At 44.6% G+C, this 27,731-nt stretch overlaps 1 protein-coding gene across 4 annotated transcripts in view; it reads left to right on the forward strand.

Moving 5' to 3' along the window:
• The window catches only part of LOC135324877 (E3 ubiquitin-protein ligase NEDD4-like), a 197,431-nt gene that overhangs the window by 62,496 nt on the left and 107,204 nt on the right, over positions 1-27,731 (forward strand). For all 4 annotated transcript variants that reach the window (XM_064501903.1, XM_064501902.1, XM_064501904.1 and 1 more), the window contains exons 3-5: positions 18,276-18,357; positions 22,584-22,622; positions 24,347-24,400. In XM_064501903.1, coding sequence (XP_064357973.1) covers positions 18,276-18,357; positions 22,584-22,622; positions 24,347-24,400 — 175 coding nt within the window. The remainder of the gene's footprint in view (positions 1-18,275; positions 18,358-22,583; positions 22,623-24,346; positions 24,401-27,731) is intronic.

The raw sequence follows: 27,731 nt of genomic DNA on the forward strand, positions 1-27,731 counted from the left end.
AACTGAAAGCAAAATCTGTCTTACTTCTCTCTAGAAAAGCATGTAATGCATTTTGTAGGACATGGGCAGGAAGCTGAACCCCAGAAAGCTCATGCTGAAGAAAGGGCACAGTCAGCAAATGCAGACAACATGCTCCGAAGCATTCTTTGTGATTATTCTCAGTATGGTCTTGTTGTACTTCTGCCTTCCAGTAGTGGTGGGAATGAGGAAATCCACTGGGGAAATGGTTATTGGGTATTAAAAATAATAGTGGTTCTAGAAATTCTGCCTCATAATATCTGATTTTTACTACTCTCCATTAAACTTTCTTAAAAGTATCTCATTATTGTACTGATCTTCATTCGTATTTTGGGTTTTGTTTCCCTCATCTCCTTGAATCTAAAAGTCACCAGACAAAACTTAGAGATCTCTTAAAATTATTGATCACTTTTTAAGCTCAACTTAGTGCATGTACACACAGTTATCTCTAAGTGTGTTTAAATGATCCTGAAAAACACTTTTTGAGGAACTTCCTCTCACTAAGTATAATCTGCATGAGCCCTGATGTTAATTGCTATTTATGGAGTTCCCATAATTTTATGGAGGCTCATTAAGATGAATCTTTTCAAAGATGTGTATCTGTTACTGACTTGAATTTGTGAATTATTACTTTGAAGGTGTATTGGCTGTGAAAGAAATGCAGCTGTACTAGCACATACAGACTGCAGTCTGTAATTCACCTGAGCGTCCTGTTGGACTTACTGCCTTACTACTGTGAGTAGAGCTGGAGTATCCTTACACATCCACTTCTGTAACTGCAGCTTAGCTGTATCCTTAGATGCTTGTATCAGACTATGTGCATGGCTGTTAACACTAAAAAGTCTTACATGGCCAAGCTTTTGAAATACTGAGCCCTTTCCTGGGAAAGCTGTTTCAAATAATACCCTCTTCAGTGTTGCCAGTTTAAAAGAGCAGTTTGGGAGAAACATGCAGTGCCGCTATTCTGGGCCTTTAGCCACCTCCTACGTTAGCTCTTTGCCTCCCCAGGAGGCATGTCTCGCACTTCGGGAGATGCTGCTAATGAGGCGCAAACCTCAGCCTAAAATGGAGCCTAGAGTTTACTTTGTGAGTAAGCGGGAGGATTTATTGTGCTAGTGTTGGCATTTTCTAATCTTTGCGCTATTCTGGTGAGAATAAATGTTGTCCCCTTTTTAAGACTGGGAAAACATTTAAATACGTTGTTTAAAAAAAAAAAAAAAATCTGACAGGTGAGTTCTGGCTGGTTTAACTGTGCTGGTATACGTCTGTCCGTATCGGTACCTTTTGCCCGTCTGTCTTCAGGCAGTCAGGCCTGGAAAGTGGCAGGCTGGCGTGCTTCTGCGCCAGGCGAGGAGAGGACAAGGGCGGATGAACTCTGTCCAGAGTTCTCTCAAATTTAGATGCAGTAGTGTAAGACAAGTTCAGATGCATTCTGCTTCTCCTCCTTCCTTCAGACTTCTCCGGGAGTAAGGTAAGATGTGAGATGACTTGTCTCTCCCCCCTGGGCTGCCTCAGTTACGTCCAGCCGTGACCCGTCGAAGCCAGGGGTTGCAGTGGCCGCTTATAGCAGAGAAGGCAGCGTGGGGTTTATAGAGGCTGCAGCCAGCTGTAGGCAGGTTGGGTGACATTTGCCCGCTTCGTTCTGTGAAGGGAGATGGACAAGCCTTTTGACAAGTCTCAAAGTTCAAAACTCAGCAGCAGAAATAGAGATCTGCCTCCTCTGGGTAGATTGCAAGAACTGGGCGTCAGGGAGTCGGAGCTGTGGGCGTTCTTCCATGGGAAGGTGACCTGAAGTGTCTGCCAGTGTACTTGACGTAAATCTGAAATTAATCGTCTTGGGGAATATTAAAACATCATATTAGTCAGCAATAGGAAGGCATGTCCTTTAAGGGACTTGGGAAGGATCTTTTTACATCCTTCCTTGCTGGGTGCTAAAAAAAATGCACAAGTGGGGGGGGGGGGGGTTGGATGAAAATTGACCAGTAGGTACATAGAGGTTCCCTCAAGACTGGAAAGAATTGAATTTAGATGTCACTTCAGGAAAGAGCCTTCTCTGCCTTTATATTTGAGGATATTAGTATTTCTCTATACAGAGTTACATGAGCTGTTGATAAGTTCCTTTTGTGCATGCAGAAGAAGAGAGGAGGGAAAGGGGTAAGACAAAAGAAAGTATTTGCACTTCTTGCAAAAGCAAAGTTGTCATCTTGCGCAGGACTCGTTTCCTTTGAAACAGTAAGGCCATTTTGAAATGCGAAGTTTGCTTTCATGTGACAAGCTTGGCTTGCATGCACTTGCATAACAAATGATAGTAAATTTTCTGTTTGGGGAGGTAGTTTCAGGTTTTAAAATAAAAATAGAGCAGTGTAGGGCTTAGTAGTTTCATTGTTCTTTCACATGTCTGTGCTCTCCTCCTCCTTTTGTGGTTTAAAATAAATAATAAATGAGGTCACTGGTAAAAGATGTTTTGAGACTTGCTTTTAATGCTGTTTCAAAAAGATACAATAAATGTAATTCCAGGCTCAAGTGATCAAGCAGGAAAGTCTTTGTGGGCCTTAGCAGTACAGTAATCTGAAAATAACTTTTAAATGGTGTTGGCCTCTTTGCTCTTTTATTTTCAGAGTTTTTAAGAAATCAGTGTTTTCTATTGTTCTCCACAACAAGAGCTGCAATCTTGCACTCTGAAGTGGAAGCTGAGATTCATATGAAAGATAAGTGTACATCTTCAAGAGCTTGAGCTTTAAGAAACAGTACAGACAGTTGGCAAAACCATGATAAATGGACAATTCTGAATGTCTGAGGGATGGCAGAAGGTCAGAAAAAGGATTTTGTTAGCCCTCAAAAAAAAACTCATGGCTATTGCTCTGCCAAATGCTCTTTGTCCTAATTTGTGATTGTATCGTTGTCAGTGACGCGGTGTCCCTGGGGTTCCAGCGTGTTCCCCTAACAACATCTACCCGCGGCAAAGTGCTGCTGGTCTGAGCAGGCGCTGGCTTTCCCGCTAGGTTTGGGCAAATCATTTCAGGAAAGATTAGATCTTTTTTTGTTCTTTTGAGGATTTTGTGAAGAGGAATATTGTAGATAGATGTTTAAGAAATCAACTCTCATTCACCTCCGATCACTACTATACTAACAACTGTGCTCGTTCTCTTTATTTACAAAAACTAGACTTTAAAATTCTGCAAAGTCCTTTTAATGGTGAATAATACATATGGAATATGTCTGCTGCCTTATGATTTTAGCAGATGATGACGCTGTCAAGCATAGGAATTCAAAGCATTAAAAACCATGTAAGCTTTTGGGCCCTGGGTATAGCCGTGCCTGCCTCCATCGCCGCACCCAGGGGTGTTCCCCCGCCCCGTTTTTATTACGCTGCTGCGTTTTATCATGGCTGCGCCTGAGCATGGCTCTTCGGTATAATTTCTTCAGCGCTGGCTGAAAGGAAGGAGCCGCTCAGCAGGTAAAGGAAACCTCCCCTTCATGTTTTTTCCTCCCAATTGACTTTATAAAATCAGCTCAAGAAATATCTTTACAGATAAGCAGGATACGATAGCATCACTTTCTGTTCCACTAAACCTAGGTTTACTATGCCCTAACGCACAATCGAGTCGTCTCTGTAGTGGCCAGGCTCTTGCTCAGGGCCCTGGCCCGCGTCTCCGTGGGTCTGTCACCTTTCCTTGTCGGTGCCCCTGGGGCTGCAAGCAGCCCCTGTGAAACCAAGGTGCAGCTGCTGTCCGTACTGCCCCCAGCCGCCTGACTTCTGTGTCCTTCTCTAGATCCACTCTCAGTCGTTGCCTGACACTACTAGAATAGCGCTGTGTGTCCTCACTGAGATAGCAGCTATATCCACAGCTTTGTAGAGGTCCGTGGTTTTGTCCATTTTTCATGTGGCAAGTTTCATTAAGATCACCTTCTATCATCAGTATTGATAAAACCATGTGTATTGATCAAGCTTTCTATAGTTTGCTACTTGTATTTTTTGCTGCATTTCTTCACTTAATGTTTTGATCCCTTCCCGAGATAAAACCAGCACTCGTCCTCAGAGCTTCTGCTCAGCAAGTTCTGCGAGGAAGGGCAGGCTGTTGTTGTTAGTGCAGACATGGCTGTCAGGTGTGTGGTGTCAGCTGCCTGAACTGAAGGGTCACTTCCACCTCATCCATGTCATGCCCTTAAATTCATGCCCTTAAGTGCATCTAACATTCACAGTTTTAAAGCCTGATGCAAAGCAAAACTGATTCCAGTCAGTTTGATGCTGAAAAGGCTCTGTGGAATGAATTGCTGGATTTACAACTTAGTTTTAAAGCACAGTGAAAGAACTTTTAAATCACTTTCAGAATTGTGGCCATCAGGAGTGCTGCATAAGCTTTTTTTATACTTTCTTTGAGAACAATTTCTCCCAATGGCTTTTAACAGATCAATGCTATATTTTCTTCTGCAGTTTTTCCTTTAACAGTTTTACTGATCTACCTTCTAATAAAGCTGCTGTGTCGGTTCTGCCTTGCAAGGTAGCTAAATTCACCTAGAATACTTGCTTTTGGATGGGACATCAGGATACAGTCTGTCCCTGTGAAGTTCCTGCAGTGCTGCTTTGACACTTAGTGTCTGTTCTGTGGGAGATCTTCTTATATTTTTTCACTAATGTAGTTATATACTTAATTCCGGATCTGCTTCTTTCCTTGTTTTCCCATGCTTTGATTTCTTTACTGATTTGCTCAATGCTTTTACTGTGTGTGCTTTCTAGGAAGTCTCTGCTTGTCTATCTCCTTTTACTTGGTTGCTTGTTTAGTTTCTCCTGGCAGATTTACTGCTCTCGGGGAAGTTCTGTGGTGTTCCTTCCACGGACATCTCCCATCTGCTCTGTGCTGAGACTTCTTCATAATCAGAAATTGGAGACCTGCGTCATTCTCCAGGTATTATGCCTCTCTCTTTGGGAGACACAGTTGTAATTTATTAAGGCCTGGTGTGGCTGTATGTGTTTATGGTTTCTGTGGAAACCTATTGGTATTTCATGATTTCTGGTATACTTGTCAGCTGTAGAGATTAGAAACAACAGACAGCGGCGTTTTCCTGGTGATAGCAGTTGGCTTGGTTTTGCTTGACACCCTGCTGAACTCGGTCACATTGCGTGCCTCTCCATGTGCTTTTCAGCAATGAAGAGTGCAGAGGGGAGAGGTTTGCTGAAGGTCACGCAAGAGCTGAGGCAAAGGAGCCTGCAAGTGTGAGTCACAAGGTCCTGGGCTGGCACCCTCATTCCTGGGCTAGCACTGCTATGAGCAACATGTTTTTTCCTATCCCAGTTTCTGTTAGACATCCGGTGCTGCGAGGTGGTGGCTGGATGAGTATCGGTGGCAATGGAGAGGGCAGCCTGGTTAGGAAGCTGTGGCTGGAGCGTGGAGGCTCTGTGGCTGCAGCGAGGAGGTGGGACGGGTCTTCTCCAAGGCCCTTGACACGCTGTTTGCGGTGACTTGCTTGAGGGGGTTCCTGGCCGGGTGTCTGTCTGCCCACCTGGCAGCAGCCTTGCTGCGGCGTGTGGCTCACCCGCTGGTCAGCTGCCTTCCGCAGCCTGGGGTGTCTGGGTGAGCCAGGCTGCTGGTTCAGGAGCACGCTGGGACTGCTGGGGAGCTGGGCTGGGAACAGCTCAGCCAGCGCTGCTGCAGGAGCAAGCCACGCTTTGGGGGAGTTAGGTCTTTCAGCCACCCCACCTTAATTCCCTGCAGGAAGGTGTCAGCAGGTTGAGAGAGGGGTTCAAAGCCGTGGTGTGCACGCACTCTGGAACAGAGGGTTTTTAGCTTTTTGTTTGTTTGCTTTCCGAAATGGAAGGCTTATTAGTGTTCCTTAAGAATTTCAGTCCCTTCTGACTTTCTCCTCTGGTCAAGCAGATTGTAATGCTAGCAAGAGATCTGCAAATTGTAAGTTATTGGCAAGGAGCAGGTTTGAGATTACTACGCACCAAAATGTTTGGAACACTTAAAGGCAGTGCAGTGGATGTTTCCATCCTCCCCCTATTTAACTGAATGCAGTCAGAGCCTGCTAATAATGATTTTGTTACATGACAAATGCAGATTTATTGAGAAAGTTAACAAGAAGAATTGTTGAGTAATAGATATTTTTCTTGGCCCCAAGAATAGGAAAGTGTTGTTTGCCAAATGCTTAAAGCTCTCTGCATTTTCTCCTGAATTTAATTTTAAAGAAATGAGTGATTCAGGATGAATAGGCAGGTTAAGGTATAAATTACTCTTGATAGCTCTTATTTTAATGTTAACAACCACAGGTTTTCTGACAGGTCTTACCAATTTTCTGCAGTCCTTTTGGGAAAATTGATATTGGATCCTGTAAGACTGTCTTAATGTCCTTGCTGTGCTAATAGTGCTGTAATTCTGCAGTCATTTCAGACAAATGACCCTTGTCCTTCTGCAGACATGCAAACCCATTTATTTCATCTGGAACTGCTGAATTAGAAGCATTTAAAAATTGAACTACTTATTTTCCTTGGACTTAGTTATTTACAACCAACTTAGTTGTTATAATTTGAGCCTGATTCTAAGTAACAAGTTTCTGAAAAGCTTAGCCATATATTTATAGACTTCCAAACACAAGGAAGTTTAATATTAGTCAGATATATTCTAGTCATCAGGAGTTTATGTAACTGCAATGCAAAGAATTGCCTAACTATATTTATGACCGTTGGAAACTGTCATGTTACTTGAGAAATTTGTCAGAGAACGATCACAATGTTGCACGGTTGGCTTGCTGAAACACGCAGTGCAGAGGAGCCAGATGTAATTAAAGGTGCTTGGAAACCGAGGAGGGGCACCAAAATTGAAAAAGGGGGCAAGTGCACTGGATTAAAGAATAAGTTGCTGTATGATTACTCAAGGTATTCAGCAATATTTCTTTGTCTGATTTACTCATGGAAAAAAAAAGCTCAGGCAATTTGAGCACCCTTATACTTTTAAATATTCAGTATTTTAACTATTTTCTGTCTAAAGCATAATCTAAATTAAGCCGTATACAATGTTTGAAAGTTTACATTTGGGGCAAGAACTGGGATGTTAATTCTAAGTTGTGTTGAAATACATTGGGTACAGAGATCTTCAAATGATGGTAGGGAAGAAGTATGAAGTGTTTTCATGTGTGTTTTTAAAAACTGATTCTAGAATCAATGAGTGCTAATATTTTTAATTCAATATGATCATAGGATCATAGGAAAATTCAGCCTAGTCCAACCTCCTGCTCAGAGTAGGGTCAGCTGTGGGGTGACACCAGGTGGCTCAGGGCTTTATCCAGTCAAGTTTTGAAGGGCTCCAAGGATGGAGACTGTACAACCTCTCTGGGCAGCCTGTACCTCTGCGTGAGTCCTCATGGTGAAAAGGTTTCTCCTTATCTCCAGTCTGAACCTCTTTTTTGAATTTATGCCCACTGCTTGTCCTCTTCTTGCCATGCCCCACTGTGAAGAGCTTGGCTCCATCTCCTTGATGACCTCCTCGTAGGCACTGGACTGTTAGGTCCCCCAAAGCCTTCCCTTCTCCAGGCTGAACAAGCCCTGTTCCCTCAGCCTCTCCTCAGGGCAAGTCCTCCAGCCCCCTGACCATCCTGATGGCCCTCCCCTGAACTTGCTTGCAGTGGCCTGCACTGGAGCAATGATTTAATGACAACTAGAGTGTCGCAGGGAAAAAATGATCAACTCGGAGCAGGAGCAAATCAACTTATTTGTTTGATTAACGACATGTAAATAACTGGCAGTCAATGAAGTATACATTCAGGGTTAATATCAGCAGTGCAACAGATAAGCCACGATAACTGACACTTGCACAGTGTGAGCGAACACCTGTAAATTTCTGAACACCCTTCTACACCTAGTGCCCAAAAGGTCCGATCACGCACACATGCAACCCGGATGGTGGCGGTGGTGCCAGAGCAGCAGCTTCCAGCACTGTCAGACCACATTTTAACAGCTGCTCAGTTCCCACTTTTCTTACCCCGCTGTTACAAATTCTCATGCTTGTTTTATATTTGTTTTCAAGCCAACCTCTCCTCCTTTTCGAAAGGTCTTTTGATAATCCCCTGGGTATTGTTTAACTTAGTCATCTTCCTCCTTAGTGTTACCAGGTTTGGAGCAAATACTACCCTGAATGCTAATTTGTTCTATGATCTTGGGTTGGGAGGATCCCAGAGTTTGGGAGAGGACAGGAGTATTCACGCGTGTTCTTGCCTTAAATAGGTGCAGCATGCCGGTGTATCCAGTATATCTACCATCCAGAACTGAGCTAACAGCAAGGGTTATAAAGCTTTCTGCAGATGTTGTTGTTGGGAGACAGATATACGTATCCTGCTGGATTGTGTTTGATTCAGTTCTGGTTGATTCTTGGAGCCTGGTAGAATCAGTGTACTCTCTTTCAGTTCTCAGTAAACAGTGTTTTGATAATAAGCAAATTCCTTAATGGTGCTCAAGGGTCTCAAGTGTCTACACTATCCTTCCCCTTTCTGTCTCCCCCAGTATCATTAATTGCTGTGGTAGTTTGCATGGCCACTTCTTCCCATGGGACATGCATGCTTTCAGGCACACAGCATGGTTGTGCCTTCGCTGCTCTCTGACCTTACTGGATCTGCGTCTAGCCATTGGCTTCCCTCGCTCAGCCAGGCCTTCGCGGATGGCCCCGCCGTCACGGCTCACGTCCGCTGCAGCTTGCAGTGGGTAGGGCAGGGGGGTGCTGCCGTGGGTCCGTTAGATCGGTCGTGTGTAGGTATTAGGAACCCTATGGTAAAACCATGCGAGAGACAGTGTGGTGATTTGTGCCACCAAATCTTGACCGTTGACCGATCTAGTCAGATTTAAAAACTGCCTTTTAACAGGCTGCTCACCAATAGAGATAAGTATTACTAACTGCTTTTAAAATGCCGTTTGGGTAAAATCCCTGAGATGAGGCTTGAGCTGTTTCCGCAGCAGCAGTCTCCCATGAGAAGTGCAGGCAGCCTGACTGCAGTTACACACTTCAGAGGCCTTCTGAAGTGCCAAGCCTTTGGTTTTCTTTGCTTGTATTTCAGTTGTTATCCTTTCTGCAAATCTGGAAAGGCAGGCTAGGTAGGGCTTGGGGTTTTCCTAAGCTAAGTCAGCATCTGATAGCAGGTGTTCTGGTGATGGATGCACATTATGTTTCCGTTGCGTATTATCACAATTAGGCTATCCGAATGTTTTGATAAGACTTTAATGGCTGTTACTTTTCCAAAATAGTGGCATGGCGTTTGCAGTTAGAGGCCTATGAACACCCCGTGAATTCAGTTTGTTGGAAGGCACCTCATCTCATGCATTTTCGTTATGGAGATGCTTAAATATCCGTGGTAGCCTATCATTTTTGTAAGTTTTGTGTAACAGTTTTTTTCATAATGATTAGTCAGATATTTTACGGGAGAGAAATGCAGTCTTCATGGAAATGTGACATGTAACTTCAGCAGTATTTTGAAAAGAGGTATGGTTGGGGAAAAGGCACGTTAAATATTTGTGTTGCCTGGATGCTGTTGGGTTATGTAATAAAAAAACCCATCTCCACACGCACGGAGGAGCCCGGCGGCGCAGTGACAGGCAGGGCAGCCCCAATAAGGCGGTCAGAGAAGTGAAGCCGGCACCCCGGGCTGTCCCAGGAGACCATCAGCCCCACGGGCCGGGGACACCCCCGCGAGGGGTCCCAGGAGAGGCCTCCGGATCCCCCCACGGACCGAGGGGGTCGCAGCCGAGGGTGCGGGACGCAGGGGACAGCGTTTGGGGAGCCCACAGGACTTGCTGTGGGAGGCTGAAGGCAGAAGCAAAGGAGAGGGGACGGGGGGATCAGGGCAGTTTGGGGAGGAACAGGCATGGGAAAATGGAGGGATGAGGGGCTAAAAGGGGCTGCTGGCCTGCAACGGGCTGCGGGTCAGTAAGCTTGTGTGGCCGTGCCCTGCGCTTGGTCGGTCTGTCCTGTCTGCTCGGTAAACTCCATTTCCAGCTGTTTTCCTGGGTTGAGGGGTCCCCTATTTGTGTGTGCGTGGCTAGACTGTCCCTGTACCTGTGGTACTGTTAATGTTCAACCTGGTACAAAAAAAGGCCCAGAGATAACTGAGAGTCGTTTGTATTGGAATTACACAAAAGCTTTGAGGAGAGAGCTAGGCGTTCCCTGTGTTACTCACTGTAGCATGCAATGTTTTAGCATTTGACCTTATTTTTCTGAGAGCTAAAACTGTAGGCTGGCTTAAGAGTTTTAAGATCTACTGGTTTAAAAACAATTTAGTTTGCTGTACTTCAACTTGGTGTGGACTTTGTCTTCCCTGAGGTTAGATCTGAGGGAACCCGGCCTCTAGCGGAGCAGCCTGAAACCCTGAAGCGATGCTGAGCTGCCCTGCCTTCGCCAAGGCCTGCCTGCCTTCAGGTTGGCTAACGTGAGAACCCGGTGTTGTCCAGGCAAAGATGTAGCTCAAGAGGATTGCCCGAAAGGCTTCCTTGAGCACTCGGCTTCTGTGCAATATCTTAAACTAAGAACTAGCGTATATGATGACTGAAAATAATTTCTGATTTCGGTTGTATCTGGATGCGAAAGATACCCAGACTCATGATTCTGGAAGTGTCTGTTTTTAGCCCCTGCCAGCCCAACGTGACTACCATGATACTGCGTCATAACGAAGGCAGAACTACGATGATTTTCTGTAGGCCCGTGCTGGGTTAGCAAGATCTGTGAAGTGAGAGGAGCAACTTAATATAAAAACCACAGTATTTCTAGTTAGAGCTAACTTTAAGTGGGGGGGAAAAAATATAAACTCAGTGTTCTTTGGTATCTGTTATGTATGTCCTCTTGTTTTCTGATAAAGTTGCATGTGAAGTACTTGTTCTTCAGGTTACTAAACTCCTTTAGGAAATTTTGACCTGGAAGCTACACTGTGAGAAGGAGATGCTGTCTCTCACTGTTGCTGTGTGAGTTTGATTCTTGTATTGGTTCCTGGAGCTACAGGAAGCTCTTCTTTCACACGGAGAAGATTTACGGCCGTTCAGGACAGATCATGAGTTCGGAGAACAGGAAAAAAAAGTGACAACATGTCAGATCTGTTCAGGCAGCTGCAGCTTCCAGAGTTCTGAATGAAATGCTGGATTTATCAGTACCGAAAGCATTTAACAGGACTGAAGCAACTTTTTCTGTCAGCTGTCCGCAAACCACATCAGTGTCGGCTTCTGGGTAAGAAGCCATGCATGCTAAATAGCAGGTCTTGTTTCTTTCTCTTATTAAATACTCATTGCTATTTAAAAAAATAAATAAAGAAGCTGGCAATGCATTCCATGTGGCTTTAAGATGTCCCTAATGAGTACTGTGTTTTCTGTTTGTTAATAAGTCAGGTGGTAGACTTTAGAAAATGTGAAGATGATGTTTTGACGCAGATGTTTCTGCCCTTCCTCTGATGCTCGTTCCGGCCTCTGCTGCGCCTGCTCTCTGCCCCGGGCCGAGCTGGGTGCTGGCTGGGCTGGAAGGCAGCCTCGCCTTCCCGCTCTGCCCCTCGCCTGTCGGCCGGATCCCGCCTCCGGACTGTGCCGGCGCGCAGCTCCGTGCGGAGATGCCCTGCCCTGAAGAAGGGGCAGCAGCAGGCCAGAACAAGCCTCTGGGGGTAGAGGGAGACATGAGGCTGCTTCGCTTGGTGCGGCGTAGAATTATGTTGCCTTAAAGTATCTGTCACACTACGTCTTCATTTCAAGTAAACAAATGCACATGACTACATCTTCAGGACTGTTTGTTTATGTGGATCAATTCCAGCCTCAGTTACCCTCGGGAGCGGGAGCTTTGCTGGCAGAGTTTAGTAGAAAGCTCTGTATTGACTCGGTCTGTCCTGTTTCAGCCCCTAGCAGGCAGATGCTCCAATGGTTTGTTCATTTAAGACAAAATTCCCTTACAGAATGTTTTAAAACAAAGTCTTACAAAAGAAACTATAGCCACGTTGGCAGTTCCTCAGCTTCTGTAGACAGATTATCATTCAGTATATTTCATGATGAAGAAATTCTAATCTTCCTAAGGGCTGATGAAAACAGCATTGCCCGAGTATGGGCTGGTATCTTCTTTTGAACCCGGGAGGGCATTATTCCCACTTACTTAGTACTAAAAGTGGTTTGTTCTTCGAGGCCCCTCACGTTTCTCTGGTCTACGTAGCTAGGATTGCTGTGTTTGGATGTAGGTCCACCTCTGCCCATGTAATCCCCCCTCATCCCCCCCATTTCATGGGTGGCTGTCCGTGTCCTGTGCAGTAGAATTGCTGTCAAAATAATAACTTCTGGGCTTCAGTTCCAGAAGTATCTAAGGGTGAGGCTTCACAATTGCCTTTAGGAGATCTGAGTCCATGCTTCACTGGAAGCGAGGTCTTACCCTCCCCTTACCCCGGCTGTGTATCTCGGTCTCCCTCCCTTCTGGGAGCGATTTTATCTGAAAACTCATACTTTGTCCTTATTACTGCTGCTGTTTCCGCAGTGGTGTTTTTCAGTCGCATCAGCCGTCTGATCTGCCTCACTAGCACTGGTGCAGGAACAGGGTGGAGGAGGATGAAGGAGGGGATGGGCGAACTCCTTCAGCAGCCGGGGAGACTCGGGCCAGCTAAGACTGCGCTCTGGGCCAGGGGTTTGAGTGCCACATTCAGTTAAGACTGAAATAAGGCCTGGATCCCCAAGCACACCTAAATACTTCTGTGAATCCAAATCAATCTTAGTTTTCTTGTGTTGGGCAGGGTTTGCATTTAAAACTTTCATTTCACAGCCCCTTAAGGTCCTTAACTGTGCTTTTACTTATTTATCTATTTGTTACGCAGTACTTCTTGCTTCAGGTGGGCTTACCTCCGAACAGCCGAGTTTGATTCCTCTCCCTCTCTGCAGGCTGAAAGGGCCCCTTGAGCCTGACGTTGCAGGGGAGAGTCGTGTGTTTGTGGGTCTCCTGGAAATCACGATCCTGCTGTACCATCTAACTGCACAGAGTGAAATAGCTTTGGCTCCTGTATTAGTTTTCTGAGAAGAACATGCCATTTTTTACATGAGGTTAAAATTCATGATGATAGGAGGGTTTTTTTTTCCTTTTTATAAAGAAAATATAACCATGACTGTAGATGGATTGAAGCAAGTATTCCATGTAAAACTGGTGGTAAGGATAAGTAAAAATGTTCTGACGTTTCAGAGGGTGAAAGGGATGTTCACTGTATAATCCTCTGAAAATAAAAAGTGGCCTCACACTCAGATGGGATAAAAATCCCTATATGTATTTTGTGATGCTTAGATGAAGTGCCAGAGCCTGAGGCAGAGTACAAAGTGTATTTGCAACCAGAACAGCAAGATCTTTCAGAATAACTGAAAAATCAAACTGTGGGGGTTAGTCACTGGTGTACACCCAACTTTGCGATCTTTAGTTAGAACGATGGCTGGTGCAAACAGGCGTATTGAGATTTCATCTATATCCGTTAAAAATAGTCCTTTTTCATGTTGTAATTTTGCTAACCACACCTTAATACAAAATGTCTTGAGCCTGATGAATGAAGGTATCTCAACCTAGATTATTTATGTTAAGTATTTGGCCGCTCTTGTATTTGAATGCGGAGTGCCAAGCTGAACTGTTGAAGTAGTGATGCCCCTAATTTAACAAACAAAATGCACGTTAAATTTTCATGTAGCGTGTGTGTTTATCTGGTTTTTAAACAAATTGTACCATTCTTCTAGCTTGCGTAGTAGCCAGTTATTATTACTAGGCTGCATAAATTTTTTATCTCTGAATACCCAATTTATAGCACCAGATGGTGAGTGCTGGGCATACTTTTTAATCATGTTGCAATCCTTTAGGAGTTCCCCTGCAGAACTACATGGGCATTTTTGTGTTTTTCGGGCACGCAGCAGGAAGCTGTGTTCATCCTGCTGAGTTTTGCAGAATCACTTCTGCTGGGAGAGCTCCCCCGTGGCGGAGTCCTGCCGTATTTAGCAGTCCACGTGATTTTGTCCTTTCTGGAGTCCTGACCCCTTCTTTGGGTAGATAGCTCTGAGGTTTGCATCTGGGCGATTATTTAATTTTGATATCAGAGTGGTTCACGTGGAGTAGAGAGAAAGCAAGTAAGCTGTTACTGCAGTTTTTACTCATGATTTGCTGCTGCTAAGCATGTTGTTTGGCTTTTTTAATTGGGCAGGAGGACTGTGACCTTTTTTTTTTTTTTTTTTTTTTTTACTTGTAACCTCATGCAGATTATTTCCAGTTTTCTTTCTCAGAGGTTGATCTTTGTGTTAGTTCTGGTGTTTAGTTATGGAAGTGTTTATAGTTGCAGCATGCTGCCCTAGCACGCTTCTGTCCTTGGACAATAATGTTGCTATTCACCTTGAGAAGAACACTTGAAGAGGTGTATGACCTTCAGATTTCTGTATGGATGTTCCCTCATGATTTTTTTATGATAAATTAGCAAGGTTTCATGGAAGATGTCTGAAAAGCATAAGAATTATTTTAAGTTTATTCTTTATGATTACCTATCATCATAAATGAATTAAGTTCCTTAATACATATATTAGGGGAGGAAGTTTTAAAAGATGGTGACACCCCACAGCTGCTTTAATTAGGTGTGGAAATACTGATCACATTTTGGAAATGTGTTTTTAACAAAAGCTGTGTAATTGATTATTGGCTCGCTCCTGCCAGCTGTTACTGCTGGAGCGAGTAGTCTGCTGAGTTGCCATGGCTCTCTTTAGGCGTCAGTCATGTTACCAGTGCGGGAGATGAAGAGTACCTTCTTGGTTCATTGGTTGGGGAGGAAGAAAGGGAAAAAAGCATTTATTGTAATGAGTCTTCCCCTTTCACTCTCTTAGGTTGGAGGGTAACTTGCTGTCCTCTGTTAAAGTGCTTTGCACTGTGAGTTGGAAGAACAGTTTAATGGTTCCCTTTGGGCAGAATTAATTAAATTTGCTGTAGTAACATCCATCTCCTAATTGCTCTCCTCCCACTGCGAATTGGTGACAGCACCCGAATAGCTCTGGTTTTGCTGTTGCCGATGGAGCAGGCCTTTCCAGGATGCTCCTCTTAAAGCTTCCTCCCGGCGTTGCAGAGGAAGCAGCGTCTTTCCAGCTTTGGAGGTGTACGGGGGAAGCAAATTTGGGGATTGGAAGAGCCCTTTTAACATCTGAAGAGTGACAGCATGGTTTCTTGTATTTCATTTACTTGAAAATTGACTTTGTACGATTTCCGGTCCTCTCTCTCCCTATCTATCTATATATGTAAAAATATATAGCTGTTTTTGTGAGGGCTGAGCTGGGGTTACGTCTCTTTGTGTGTAGCTGGAGGTGAGGGCGGTGCAGCGGTGAGCTGTGGTGTCGCGCTGGGGGTGAAGGCGGGAATCAGTGCGGTGTGCGTTGGCAGAGGAACCAACGCCATGCAGAAAGTCCTCAGGAACAATTCCAGTGACCGGTAACAGTGCCGGCACTTTGTAAATTCAGTATTAATCCTTACTGATGTAACACCTTGCAAGTCTGTAAGTCCTGTAAAAGGAGACTTTTCGTAATTTGTTGTTGCTACAAGTTGGAAACAGGCAATTTATTTATTATCACCTCTGGTGCAGTTTTGTTATGGGATAATATGACTCCCATTTTTGCCATGTTTTTTTTTCCTTTGAAATATGATTAAATGAGAAGCTATAGGCAATACATCTGTTAAATGATTTACAGTGAAGTGTTGGAGAACGCGAACAGAAGCTGCTGCTCACGCGGCAGTTAACAGTGTAAATTCTCAATGTAGTTCATTGTACAGGTCTTGTTACCTTAGTTTTACAGAAATGTTTTAAAATAGAAAATAAAATATGTAATATAAAATATATGCATAAATACATTAAAATATAATGATACAGTTTTATCTAGTGCAGTGTCCTATCTTCAGGGCTTTCCCATAACAGAAGGCTGAGAGACGACAAGTCTGATCAGCGGGCAGATGTGCAGTGGGCAGATGTGCAGCGGGCAGATGTGGTCCCGCAGGCTGTAACTGCTTCTGCTCAGCGCGTTTGCTTGGAGTTATCTTATTCTTTAGGCAGCTGTGCACCTGAGACTAGTCAGATGGCAGAAAGGTGATATAGCTGAAACACCTGGAATTTGGAAAGTAGTTTTCTCTCTTCATTTTAGGCAGTCACTTAAAAAAATATTGTTGCATATATGTGATATTTAAGCATCACAGTCTGGCGGAGCTAACAAGTAAAACTATCATTTACATGAAGAGGCAGCTGCCAGCATGAAAAAGCAGTTGTATTGTGTGACGAAAATATTAGGAGTTGGGGGAAGGGTGGTGGTTTTCCCTCGTCCCATTGCTGGCGTGGGGCTGCGCAGCCCGTGCCGCTGGGGACGGGCTGCCGTGCGTTGGAGGGGCTGGCAGCAGCGCTCTCGGAAATCTGCTCCTAGTGGGTTATTTTCTGCGTCGTGCTTCACCCCCCACTCCCAGTTAGTACATTTGAGATGAATCGCAGTCACTCTTTTCTCGAACTGTGTAAGTAAGGATCATTTCAGGAAAAAAGTGTAATTCCATGTTAATGCACTTTAACCTCTCTGTAAATGCATGATTTTCCTCACAAGGAGGGAAATAAATTGATATATGCATAAAGACTACTAAAAATCTTTGTATATTTTCAATACCCATTTTTCCCTAATTCTGGCTGGTGGTTTGTTAGAGTACTCTGTGGATCCTCACAAAAGTAGGTTTGTGCCTTTAGAGGAACAGCTGCTCCGTAGTCGCCGTAAAGTCGCCGTAAAGTCTTCAGTTATGGCGTAGTTTTTGCCCTGCAGCGCTGAAAGCCCCCAGGTAAGGTTTCCGTAGAAGATGTTGGCAACCTTCCTTTCTGCTGGGCTAGGTTTTCCTTACAAGCCTTACATTTAAGAAAGTAATCATTTCTTCATAAGCCTTGTTTTAGAGTTAGGAACAACAGTGGAAATCTTCATTATTAAATCTGCTTTTGTTCTAAGCTTTGTTATGTGATAAGGACTGTACCAGAAGCAGGCAAAAATTTGGTAATTTATGCTTCTGATTTTCTCCATGCATATCCATGGTTTCTCCAGCGCTCCCCGTGATGCAGTGCTCGCCCAATATCAAAGATTAAATCGGTGTCAGTCCATCATGCTGTGGTATTGGTCTTCCGGCAGTGTTTTTTTCGGGCCCTGTGGTGCTGATGGGCTGTGTTGGGAGATCTGTTTAAGTGGGCAGAATCTTCTGGTGTGAGCTGGCTGTGAAGAGCTGCTGGCCTCAAGCACCACTTTTCGACTTAATTGCACTCGTTCTTTTTGGGGGGTGGAACCTTGCAGCAAGGCAGCAGCGATGAGCACCCGGAGGTCGGCTGACGCGTAACCTCCTTTAGCGGCACCGCTTACGTCTCAGGTGTCAGCGCAGAGTCTGGCCTGCACAGCTGCACGGTTTCTCTTTCCTGGAAAGATGGAAGGAAGGTCTGAGGCCCAGTTCATCTACGTTAGCTGGTTCTGGCGCTTTGGATGAGAGTTTCCCTGCGTGTGGATAAAATCTAATGGAGATCAGCTCTAGCGGTTCTGCTTGCTACTCGGTAGGGATTGAGGGAGATGTTGTTATACCCTTTGGCTGCAAATTCGATATTCGCTCTGCTTCATCGACCTTGGAAATTGGGTTTGCCTGGAGGCTGAAGTGTTTGTGCAAACCTTGATGATACCTCTGTGATCAGCCTGGCAACGAGAAAGGCCTAAAAAGCCACAGCGGGGTTTGTGTGCGGTGGGCAGAGCCGCACGCGGGGGAGCCTGCTGGGAGCACCGCTCCCGAACCCCCCGGCCCCCCACCCCGGTCGCCGCTGGCACCAGCTCCGCTCGGTTTTCGGGTGCAGTGACGTTAGAACCACTTCTTCCATAAAGATGTCCCCCGTCCCCTTCCCTATCAACCTTGAGTGTTCACAGTGAATCGCTTTTAGCTAAAACTCGTGGCTCAGATTTTGCCTTGGTCCATGATTTGATGGGACCGCTTCGTGCGTGCAAGCAAGCAGAAGTCGTGTGCAGCTTGTTCCCAGCGGTGGGAGAAAGCAGCGAGTTAAATTATCTGTAATGCTGTAGTCAGTATCTAATTGAGCGTATTCAGACATATATTTTAAATGGTTTAGTAGTTTATCGCAATCGCTTTTTTTCAGTAAAAATATTTTTACTAGAAGTGCTCAGGGCTATTACTATTTTATCCATATTAAATGACAAATTTATATCGAAGTTATATGTGACCGTGAAATTATATTCCCAGTAAATGTGACATCTTCTTTTGCAGTGACCCCTACGTGAAACTTTCTTTGTATGTAGCAGATGAGAACAGAGAACTTGCTCTGGTGCAGACAAAAACCATTAAAAAGGTATGTGTATATTTTTATTTTGTTGTTTTGGAAACACTGAGACTATTGAAATGTACGCCTATGAAGTAGTATAACTCTGCAGTAAGTTGTGTGAATGTATACGAACTGCATAACGCACTCTTTTTTCAAGCCATTCAAAGAAGATAAGTGCCTATATCCGTACTGTGCATGTCTGTTGACAGTAAAACGAACAAATGACCCCCCCCGCCATGTGATATATATTATTCTCTACCGTTTGGCATATTGAATATCATGTACATCATTCACTGTTTCTCTTATCGGAGTTATATTTTAATGAAAGACATATCTGAAATGAGGAACTAAGCAACTTTGTCTTAATTAGCATTTATTTGACTTTTAGCAAAAATGGTCATTCTTTAAAATGATCCTTTTCAAAATTTTCTGTTTTCAAAGTATTTCCCTAATGTGGGTATTTAAAGTAGGGAGCAGAATGACAAAAGATATGCTGTAAGAAAAGCCTGAAAGTGCATTGAAAATCTTTTAATTTGTAATTAGAACCAAAGCTAAACTTTTTTTAAAAAGAAATTTTGCAAAACAGAATAGGGAAACCTTTTTCTTTTTTTTTTCTTTTTTTTTTTTTTTTTAATTTGGAACACAAAATGGAAAGATACTATTTGAACAGCAGAGCACCAGCTGTCATTGATGAGAAACCTGATGTCACATCCCGGACTGCAGGAAGGCTTCAGGTGGAGCGTTACGCAGGCACCAGGCTCTAAGTGTTTCAGTCCTGGAAAGTAAAAGTAATTTTTTTGAAGTTTTCATGTGTAAACATCTCAGGTGTTAAAGCATAGGGGCCCTTTTGTGATTCATAATAGCATTTTTGCATTTATTGTCTCCTTTAAAATACCTTCCTTATAGCCTATCTGACTTAGTTTTATGTAAAGTTTTAGACACTGAAATTTGTGAGAAAAACGTTAACTCCTCTGAAAAGCAGTATCTGCTTTGTTGTTATAGTAGCCACATGGGCTGTGGTATTTTTGTTTCCTTGAAGAGTTTCAAGATTTATTGCTGCTTCCATGCGGGTGCGAGGGAGGTTTCCTTACGATACAGACGCCTGTTTCCTTTGCGTAGTGAGTGCGCTTGTTGCTGTCCTGTTTCCGGGGATGTGGTTACTCGGGATGAACTCCTGTTCGTTCATGTTAATGGCGCCACATGAATGGCAAAAGCTTCGGCTGCCTGGTCGCTTCCTGGCTGTTAGCTGGTGCCTGGCTGTTGCCATGCCGTGTAGTTTAATTAGCGTGGCCTTGCCGAAGTGGGGGACGGGCTTTGGGCTCGTTCATGAGAAAGAAGAAGTTACGCGAGCACAGCACGCCTGTACCTGTGTGCTGATAAATCTCCCTTGCGTGGTAAAGGGTGGGCGAGAAGGATAAAATGAGGGTAGGTGAAGGTTTCTTCTTTTGTAAGAAGTAATTTGGATTACCTGACCGATGGCCAGATGAGCACCCCATCTTGTCTGAAGAGAGCTCGGGGGAGCCTGAGGCAGTTGGACAGTGAGACCCTCCTGACACTGTAAATGCTTATTTGTTGTCTTAGAACAGTATGGTGGCTTCTGTTACCTGGCAAACACTCGATGGGAGAGTCTCGTCCTTCACCTTTCATTTGTAATCAGACCTTCAATGTGAGGTGGGACAGGTCTCTCTGCTCTCCTTCCTGTGCCCGTTCCTCGAAGGCTTTGGACAGGAGCTTTCAGTGTGTCTAGACCTAGTCTGAGTCCTGATTAACATTTCACTTTCTCTTCAATCCATTTTAATTTCTGTGTACTAGACCTAATCTTGAAATAACTTTTAAAATTTAATCTAAATTTTAATTTAGTCCAAAGTCATTTGTACCTGATGGATCACTGGTGAGACCTATGTTTTCTCTGGCTTTATTTGAATTTTCATTTCATGCTGGGCAGTATTATCCTAGAGCATGTCTAGGATATGTGCTTTTCTGTCTCTAAGCTTTGGGCAGGGACATCTGCTTTCTCCCATTCCCCTTTCATTGCAGCTCTTCCATGAGGTCCCCGATTATGCTGCTGTCTGCCCCCTGCTTTGGGAACTCACTGCATCCTTCCCTTTTCCCCAGTAGAGGCTCTGAAAGAAATTGAAAAACTAAAAGATCCTGTTATACTCAAGGAGTAATGAAGGATGTAAAGTCGTTAGTACAGAGTGAGAAATAGGTGACTTTGGGACAACATTTGGATACTTTTGGGTAACGCTGTGAGAAAATGATTCCTTGGGAAGGGGGTTCAGAAATTCCTCCCAGGAGCGCTGGGGCCAGCACCGCCTGGCATCTTCCTTAGCGACCCGGCTGGAGGGTCTGAACGTGCTCCCAGCGAGTGCCCAGGTGCCACCGCGGCGTTGTGCCGCCACTCAGGGACCTCGGCAGGCTGGAGGGTGGGCAGAGAGGAGCCCAGGGGGACGCGCAGGGCCCCGCGCTGGGCAGGGACAGCCCCGTGCCGCAGTGCGGGCCCAGGCCGACCAGCTGGGGGGCGGCTTCGCCGGGAGAGGCCTCCCGTTTATTTTTTTCCTAACTGCAAAATTTGCTTAATGCTTTGTGGGTTTTGAGTTGCCTGCTGGAAATACTCTTTTCTCTTTCTGTTGCAAAATGCTGTATCTGCTGTTTCCAGTCTTGTGACCTTACATCAGGCTTCATATGCTGTTTTTTTTAATTCCTGCTTCTAAGCCTGTGATTTTGTGTGTCAGTTCTTTCAAAAGTTATCTAGTTTCCTCAGTTTGACTGCGCTAAGCTCTTAAAACTTCACTTCTCCTTTAGTTGTGATAACGTCTATCTGCATACTGATTCTGGTTAGCTATTCTCCTTTATTGTAACGTTGAACATGATTTTCCATACCTAAATATGTTTTTTTTTCTCCTGTTTGAGCTGCATCGCTTAGTAGCACCACTTCTTTCCTTGTTCTCTTTTTATTTATATGGCTGAAAACCTTCTTCATGTTTGTTTTGATATCCTGTGGAAGATCTAGCTCAGCTTGACTCTTGGCAGTTCTTTATCTCTCCCTTACTTGCCCTTTTTAGGATACAGCTCTTTTTGCTGATGGATCTTTGTTGTCTTTGTTTCTCTGCTAACATCCTTTATGAAGTGGCTATTCAGCCATTTATTTCTGGAGTCTTTCTTCGCCAGTGTTTTTCCCCTGTGCTAGGCTTCTAGTGTTTGTGCTTTCTGACTTGACCTGCCGGTTGCTGGATCTGTAAAGGTGGGAGAAGCTGCCGCCAGTTGCCAGGTTCTTGGGGCAGTTACCAAAACTGTGCTGCCGAATGGGTCAAGTATTTTCTGAAGTTACTGATTTTGTTTAAGCAGCATTCAAAATTAATTTTCAAAATTAATGCATTATTGATGGCCAGGAGTGCCGTTAAATTTAGTGCAAGACTATGCTTCATTTGATAAATTACATGGAGGGTCTCTCTTGCCAAGGACAGCAAGCGTTCGCCGCCGCCGCAGTCACAGTTTTGGTGGGGTGGAGCCAGCCTCTGCCCTTGGCTCGCTGGCAGGTCTCTGCCTAGGTGAGAGCACGAGGGAATGACTGGACGGGAAAACAAAACTGTTGGGCACACCGTGAGCTTTTTCAGACTGTTTATCCAAATCGGATTTGCACAGATGATTAATGCTTGCAGCAGTCATCTTTCTTATCAGGTTTTGGTTTTATGCTTGAGCTCCCTTCATTTTGCCAAATCAATGCATATTTTGTTCTCATTATCAAAACAAAATTTTGATGCTCCATTAGACTACTGGGAGGTTGGGAAAAATATAGGACCTCTGCAAAGGACACCCCCCCCCTTTTTTTTTAATTTACATTATAAATCTGTCTTTATCTTTGTAGCCCTGAAGTTGACCTTGTGTTTAAATTATGTGTGAGTGTGTGTACATGTATAGATATAGTCTTGGTGTAAATGAATGTAGAGAATGAAATATTTGGGGGTTTTGTTATTTCTGTAGGTTTTCAGTGATTTGCCTTTTACTCGCAGAACTCTCTTTATACTTAGCATCTATTGTAGGAACGTCTGCCTCAAATACCCTCCCACCCTCGGTTTGCTCAGGAGAGAAGTTCTGAATCATTTCATGACAGTATTTTTATTTGTTGGTTTTTGACATGCTTTTTTCTCCTGTGAGAATTCTTTTAACAATGTGCATGCATGTTTTGATGCTTGCCGAATAGCAAGCCTGAAGAGGTTTTGATATGTAAAAATGTTAATTTCTTTTTACAGACACTGAATCCAAAATGGAATGAAGAATTTTATTTTAGAGTAAGTTTCCCTTTATATGCAATGAATCATTATTATAACATGTACAGTTAATCATACTGTATTTCATAGGATTGGGAAGAAGTTTATTTTGTTATTTCACAGTAGTATGTTTTTCTAAAAAATGCTTGTCTCAATGTAATTGCCCCTCAATTCTCTGTCTGCAGTGATCGAACAGTAAGTAGGAATTGGTATAGGGTTAATATAGAGATGGATTGTTGCACAATTTGGTGAGATTTTAGTGTAAGTTTTGACTTAATTCATTTGAAGAATAAAAAATTCTTTTTACTGGAACATTTATTTTCAGCAGAGCATGTTTGCTGTGATTTTGAACTGTTAATGTAATGGCAAATAGAAGAAATAAGAAATATTTGCAAACATTGTGAAATTTAATCTATCATGAAAAAAATAACGAAATACAAATGTAGAACTCGTGTTCTTTAAAGCGAAGCATATTCACTCGGGATTAGCAGACTTGTTACGTACATTGTGTGTACGATTCCAGCTGATGTTTCTTGAGGTAGCCTTGTTCACCACGTACAGGAAAGGACAATACACACGCCTGCCCCAGCGTGTGTTGCTTAAACCACAGGTGAAGCTCACAGAGTCTCTGTTCAACAACTCAGAAATCCTGGGCGATCGGCGTGAATATTGACAGCGATGCGTGCCTCTTTCCTGCGTCACGCCTCCTTGACTCCCATCAGAACTGGGACTTTGCAGCCCCGCAGAAGTATCCGTTCCTCGTGGAGAACTTTTCCTAAACCCCTCAAGTAAACCAATGGACATAGTAACCTGGCTTACAAACAATTTCTGGGGGAAAAGAAAAAAGTGGATCAACTGCTATAGGAACTTCTTTTTTCTTGTTTAAAAGTGGCTGCGTTGTCTTCCTGCCAGTAGTTACTTTTTTCCCTTTTAGATGTTAGCAGTCTTTCTGCTTAAATTTACCTCAAAGTGAATTATTTCCTGGAGGGAGGTGCATTTGCTCTTCACCAGCGTTGGAGAAGCTTGCTGGAATTGCGTAGAGGAGGTTTCCTCGCATCCATTGGGTTTTTCAAAGGTGCATGTGATAAACGGGCCAGAAGCAGTGACAAACGGACAGCCTGAAATACAGATGGTTGCAAAATTCACATTAAAAGAAAGCTGCCTGCCTGCATTCTAGTTGAGCTTTGCAGTTTAAAGCCAAAAAATCCAGGAGCGCTGGTAGTCTGTCCCGTCTGGGACCCTTGTGCCCAGCACTGTTAAGCTGGCTGCTCCTCCTGGGCACCTTTCGGGGTGCGAGGGTGGGCTCGTTGGGTGCCCGCGGCAGCAGAAGCCCCTCTCGTTGGCACTGTCTGCTGCAGCACCCAGCTGGGGCCGTGCCAGGAGCAGCCGCGGAGCTGCCCAGGGCCCTTCTCCCCAGGTCTGTGCCAGCCTTGTGGTTGATTTCCACTTGTGGTATGTAGCAACCACGATACCTGCGCTGCTTTGGAGCAGTGCCGTCACTGTGGTGTGCTGAATCAGGGCATAAAAGCTTTTAGTGTTAGCTACTAGTCTGCTGCTAGCTGCAGTGTGCTTTGGAAATAAGGTGTTACAGTGCTCCTGTTAAAGTAGGACTAAAGATTTACATAAAACCTGTTAGTCCTGTTCTGTTTGCCTTGGTTTAATCACTGTATGACCTAGTACTTGTGTACTGTCGTCATGAAGCTGATGAACCCGGGGTGACATTATTTGTTTGAATTTTCTCCTAGGTAAACCCAACCAATCATCGTCTCCTGTTCGAAGTGTTTGATGAAAACAGATTGGTGAGTGCTTGTCTCGAGTGTGTTTTATGAATCATAAGGCTCAGTATAACATAGCTGATGAAAGCATAGCATATCTTAAAGGTCTATTTTTGTGTCTGTTTTATAAATAAGTCTGCTAAGGAGTGTAGAATGAAGCATAAAAAAAGCATTTATTTACAGACTAATAGTCAGAACAGTAAAGAATTAACACGAAAGTACCACCCTGCTGGGTGAGACCAAAATGGTCCTTGTTAACCTAGTATTTTGTCAGTGTAACCTTAATCATGTTCTCCCTTAGGCTTCTCCTGTGCGACCTGATAAAGAGTCTCAGACTTCTAGTTACTTGTAAAGCAACTGCTTCATCCTCTGTTCATTGCTGTTTTCTTTCCTGTACTTGTAATACTCCCGCATCCTTTTTTGGGATGCGGTAACCAGAGCCGCACATAGTACTCCAGATGTGGACATGATAGGTTAAATTTTTCTGGTGCTGTGGGGATTCTAGAGGAGTCTTTCCAAATCTTTCTGCTTGTTGCTTTTAATACAATTACATAGGTAAGTTTTTTCCACAGATGTACATGAAGTAAATGACACCACCATTCTGAGCAGAGCAGGTTAAATATACTACGGCAGTGGTCTACTGGGTGAATGACTTTTATTCCATTTTCTCTTCTGAGCGTTCCAGCACCACTCCTCTGCTTAGGAGATGAGGCGTTCAGGTTTTCAGCTGGGTGCAGGCAAATTCAGCAGAGAACGTACATGTGAAGATGAGGATCAGTGTATTGAAGATCTTTTTATTAAGAGACAAAAACAGTAGTATGGAAATATCTGTCTTGTAAATATGTTATTTTCCTCTGTCTTTCTGTTAAAAGTAGAGCAAAGAAAAACATGCAAGCTGTAATGTCCTGCTGAAAAAGGACTCATAGCAAATTGATGATGTCTTGGGTTAGGAGGAAGTAAACTGGTAAATCTGGCAGCATGCACGTGGAGCGGCCTGTCAGCGTATGTACTGACATACATTGACCATTCACGCTATGAGCCCGGTCCTACACCTTCTGAGCTGGCAGGAGATCAGTTCTTCCCTGTTGTACGGTCCGCCTGCATCGCAGCCGCTGTGAGCAAGCGTGGGGGGCGAAATCCCGTCCCGTAACGGAGGGGCAGAGCGTCCGAGCCTGGGCCCCGGGCTGCGCTGGCGTTGCTGTTGGCTTGCGTGCGCCCTGGCAGAGCGGTGGGGTAGGTTTGTGCGGGCTTGGAGGGCGCTCGGCTCCTGTGCACCTGTCTGTGAGAAGTACCTGGTCCTCCCTGCGGGACGGTCAGCAGCCCGAGGCGGGTGAGGAGCTGGCGGAGGAGGATCTGCTCCGGCCTGCAGAGGGCAGCAGCAGGCACCGGCAGGTCCCCGGTGGGACTGAAGCGGTGACCGTTCAGAAAAATGCCACTGTTGCTGCGCAGCGGCAGCTGAGCAAGGACAGCTTTGGTGTGCTCCTTCCAGTTACACTGCTTAGGAGCTTTGAGTCTCTATACGTGGTACTGGGCTCACGCTGGCAGTGCCGGTCCTTCTCCATCGCTGAGCGCTTTTCTGGTTGTTCTTGTGATCCCCCCTCTGCAGAGCACCCTCCCTTGGCCTTGTCACCCGCTCTGAAGGCTGTGACCCCAGCTTAGGATCCGTCCCTTGCCTTTAGAGGGTCTTCTGAGCTGTCGACAAAGCAAGCACAGGGAGATTTTCCAAGTAGCAAATTTCCATCAGTGAACTGAGAATAATTTATGATTTGATATATACTGGGGGCAACATGCTGTGCCTATAGAATAAGGAGGCATTTAATCATTTGTTTTGACTTTACAGTGAAATACTTATTGTCAATACTTGCATGGTTTTTACACTGAGAAGAACTGTTTTTGTTTGTTTCCTATGTCCCTAAATTATCAAAGCACTTGCTGAGTTTGTACTTTCCCAAGTCCTTTCCTCTCCTTTCTCTCCCCCAGGAAAAGTGGAGAATATTGGATGCAAGCTTAATTGTCAGTGCAAAGAGAAACAGTTTCCTTGGATAACATGTCTTATTTGAAAAATCAGATAATTTTATTTTACCGCCTGTGCTTGCACGAGGCAGTCTGGAGTACTGTTGCTGTGTAGGAGCTATTCGTGTTTTTCTTCCCGTTGGCTCATAGTCCGCCTGAAACAATAGGGGATTGTGCGCTCTGCTGGCAGCGCGTCCTTTTAAACCAGCTTCCATTTCTCTCGTGACTGGTCGTCCTGTGCCTTTTGGAAACAAGCTGCTTGCGAATGGGGGCGTAAATGTCTGTCTAGAGCGTTGCCCCTCTGCCCACAGGTTTCCAGAGCTCTTGGCAAAGCTCGTGGCTCTGGGCTCCCAGAGGAGCGCGTGTCGCTGGGTTGAACTGAAGCTGCCCCGTCTCTTTCCGTAGGTGCATTTTTTGCTAAACATGTTCTTTTCTGGTGTGTACTAGCAAGTATTTTATGGTGAGCACACACCTCAAATGTGAGTATCCATGGATCGCGCGCTTTCTGCATCCGAATAGAGCTGACTTAGGGTGTTTGTTTTCCATTTTGGTGTCTCCTGCGTGTCTGCCTGTTCTGAGGTCTCTTGGCTGCCGGCGAGCAGAGCTGCAGGCGGTGCTGGCAGTCGTGCCTGCGGCGATACTGCGCGCTCTCTCCCTGGAAGCCGGCCAGCTTTGGGCAGTTTCTCTGCGGTGTTTCAGACAAATCAGTACAAAACGATACGCAGCACCCGTCTCTGGTTTTCACTCGTCTTTTCTGCCTGGTGCAACTGAAAAGGAAACTTTATCTTCTGCCATCTTGCACATTCCTGCTGTGAGAAATCTTTGCCATATATAAGGGTGCTTTGCTTGTTGTGATTTTTCATTTTGAAAAGGACTGGAGCATAGGTTGTATCGCACTCGTAGCAACGGTGTAAACGTTGTGGCTTTTTGAAAGGCAAGAAGTTTGTTGCTTAAGCGCGTTATAAGCACAGTTAAAAATTAAAAGCGTAACCATGCTATGTTTATTTGTGTCTGCCACGGTAGCCTAGTGCTGTAACACACCCCAAAATGTTAAGCTCGAAATAGTTTTTCTCATTTGCATGTGGATTTGACTTGAACTTTTAACACTCGCTCGGAGTGTTTTTTGCCGCAGTTCACTTTGTGCTTTATGCGAATGTGCCTTGTGGCTATGATGTGGCTTAGATTTATAGCAGCGCCGAGTGTGTTTGCTGCCTTAGTCAGCTGCGAGAGCTCTCCCGCTGGGGCCGCTCCTCCCTGATGGAAAAGGAGCAGCTGGGAAGGTGCTGTTTCAGGCTCTTGCTGGCATTAACAACACACCCGCACACCCCCACCAGCTCGCGCT

The sequence above is a fragment of the Dromaius novaehollandiae genome, chromosome Z, assembly GCF_036370855.1.
Source record: "Dromaius novaehollandiae isolate bDroNov1 chromosome Z, bDroNov1.hap1, whole genome shotgun sequence".
Lineage (NCBI taxonomy): Eukaryota > Metazoa > Chordata > Aves > Casuariiformes > Dromaiidae > Dromaius > Dromaius novaehollandiae.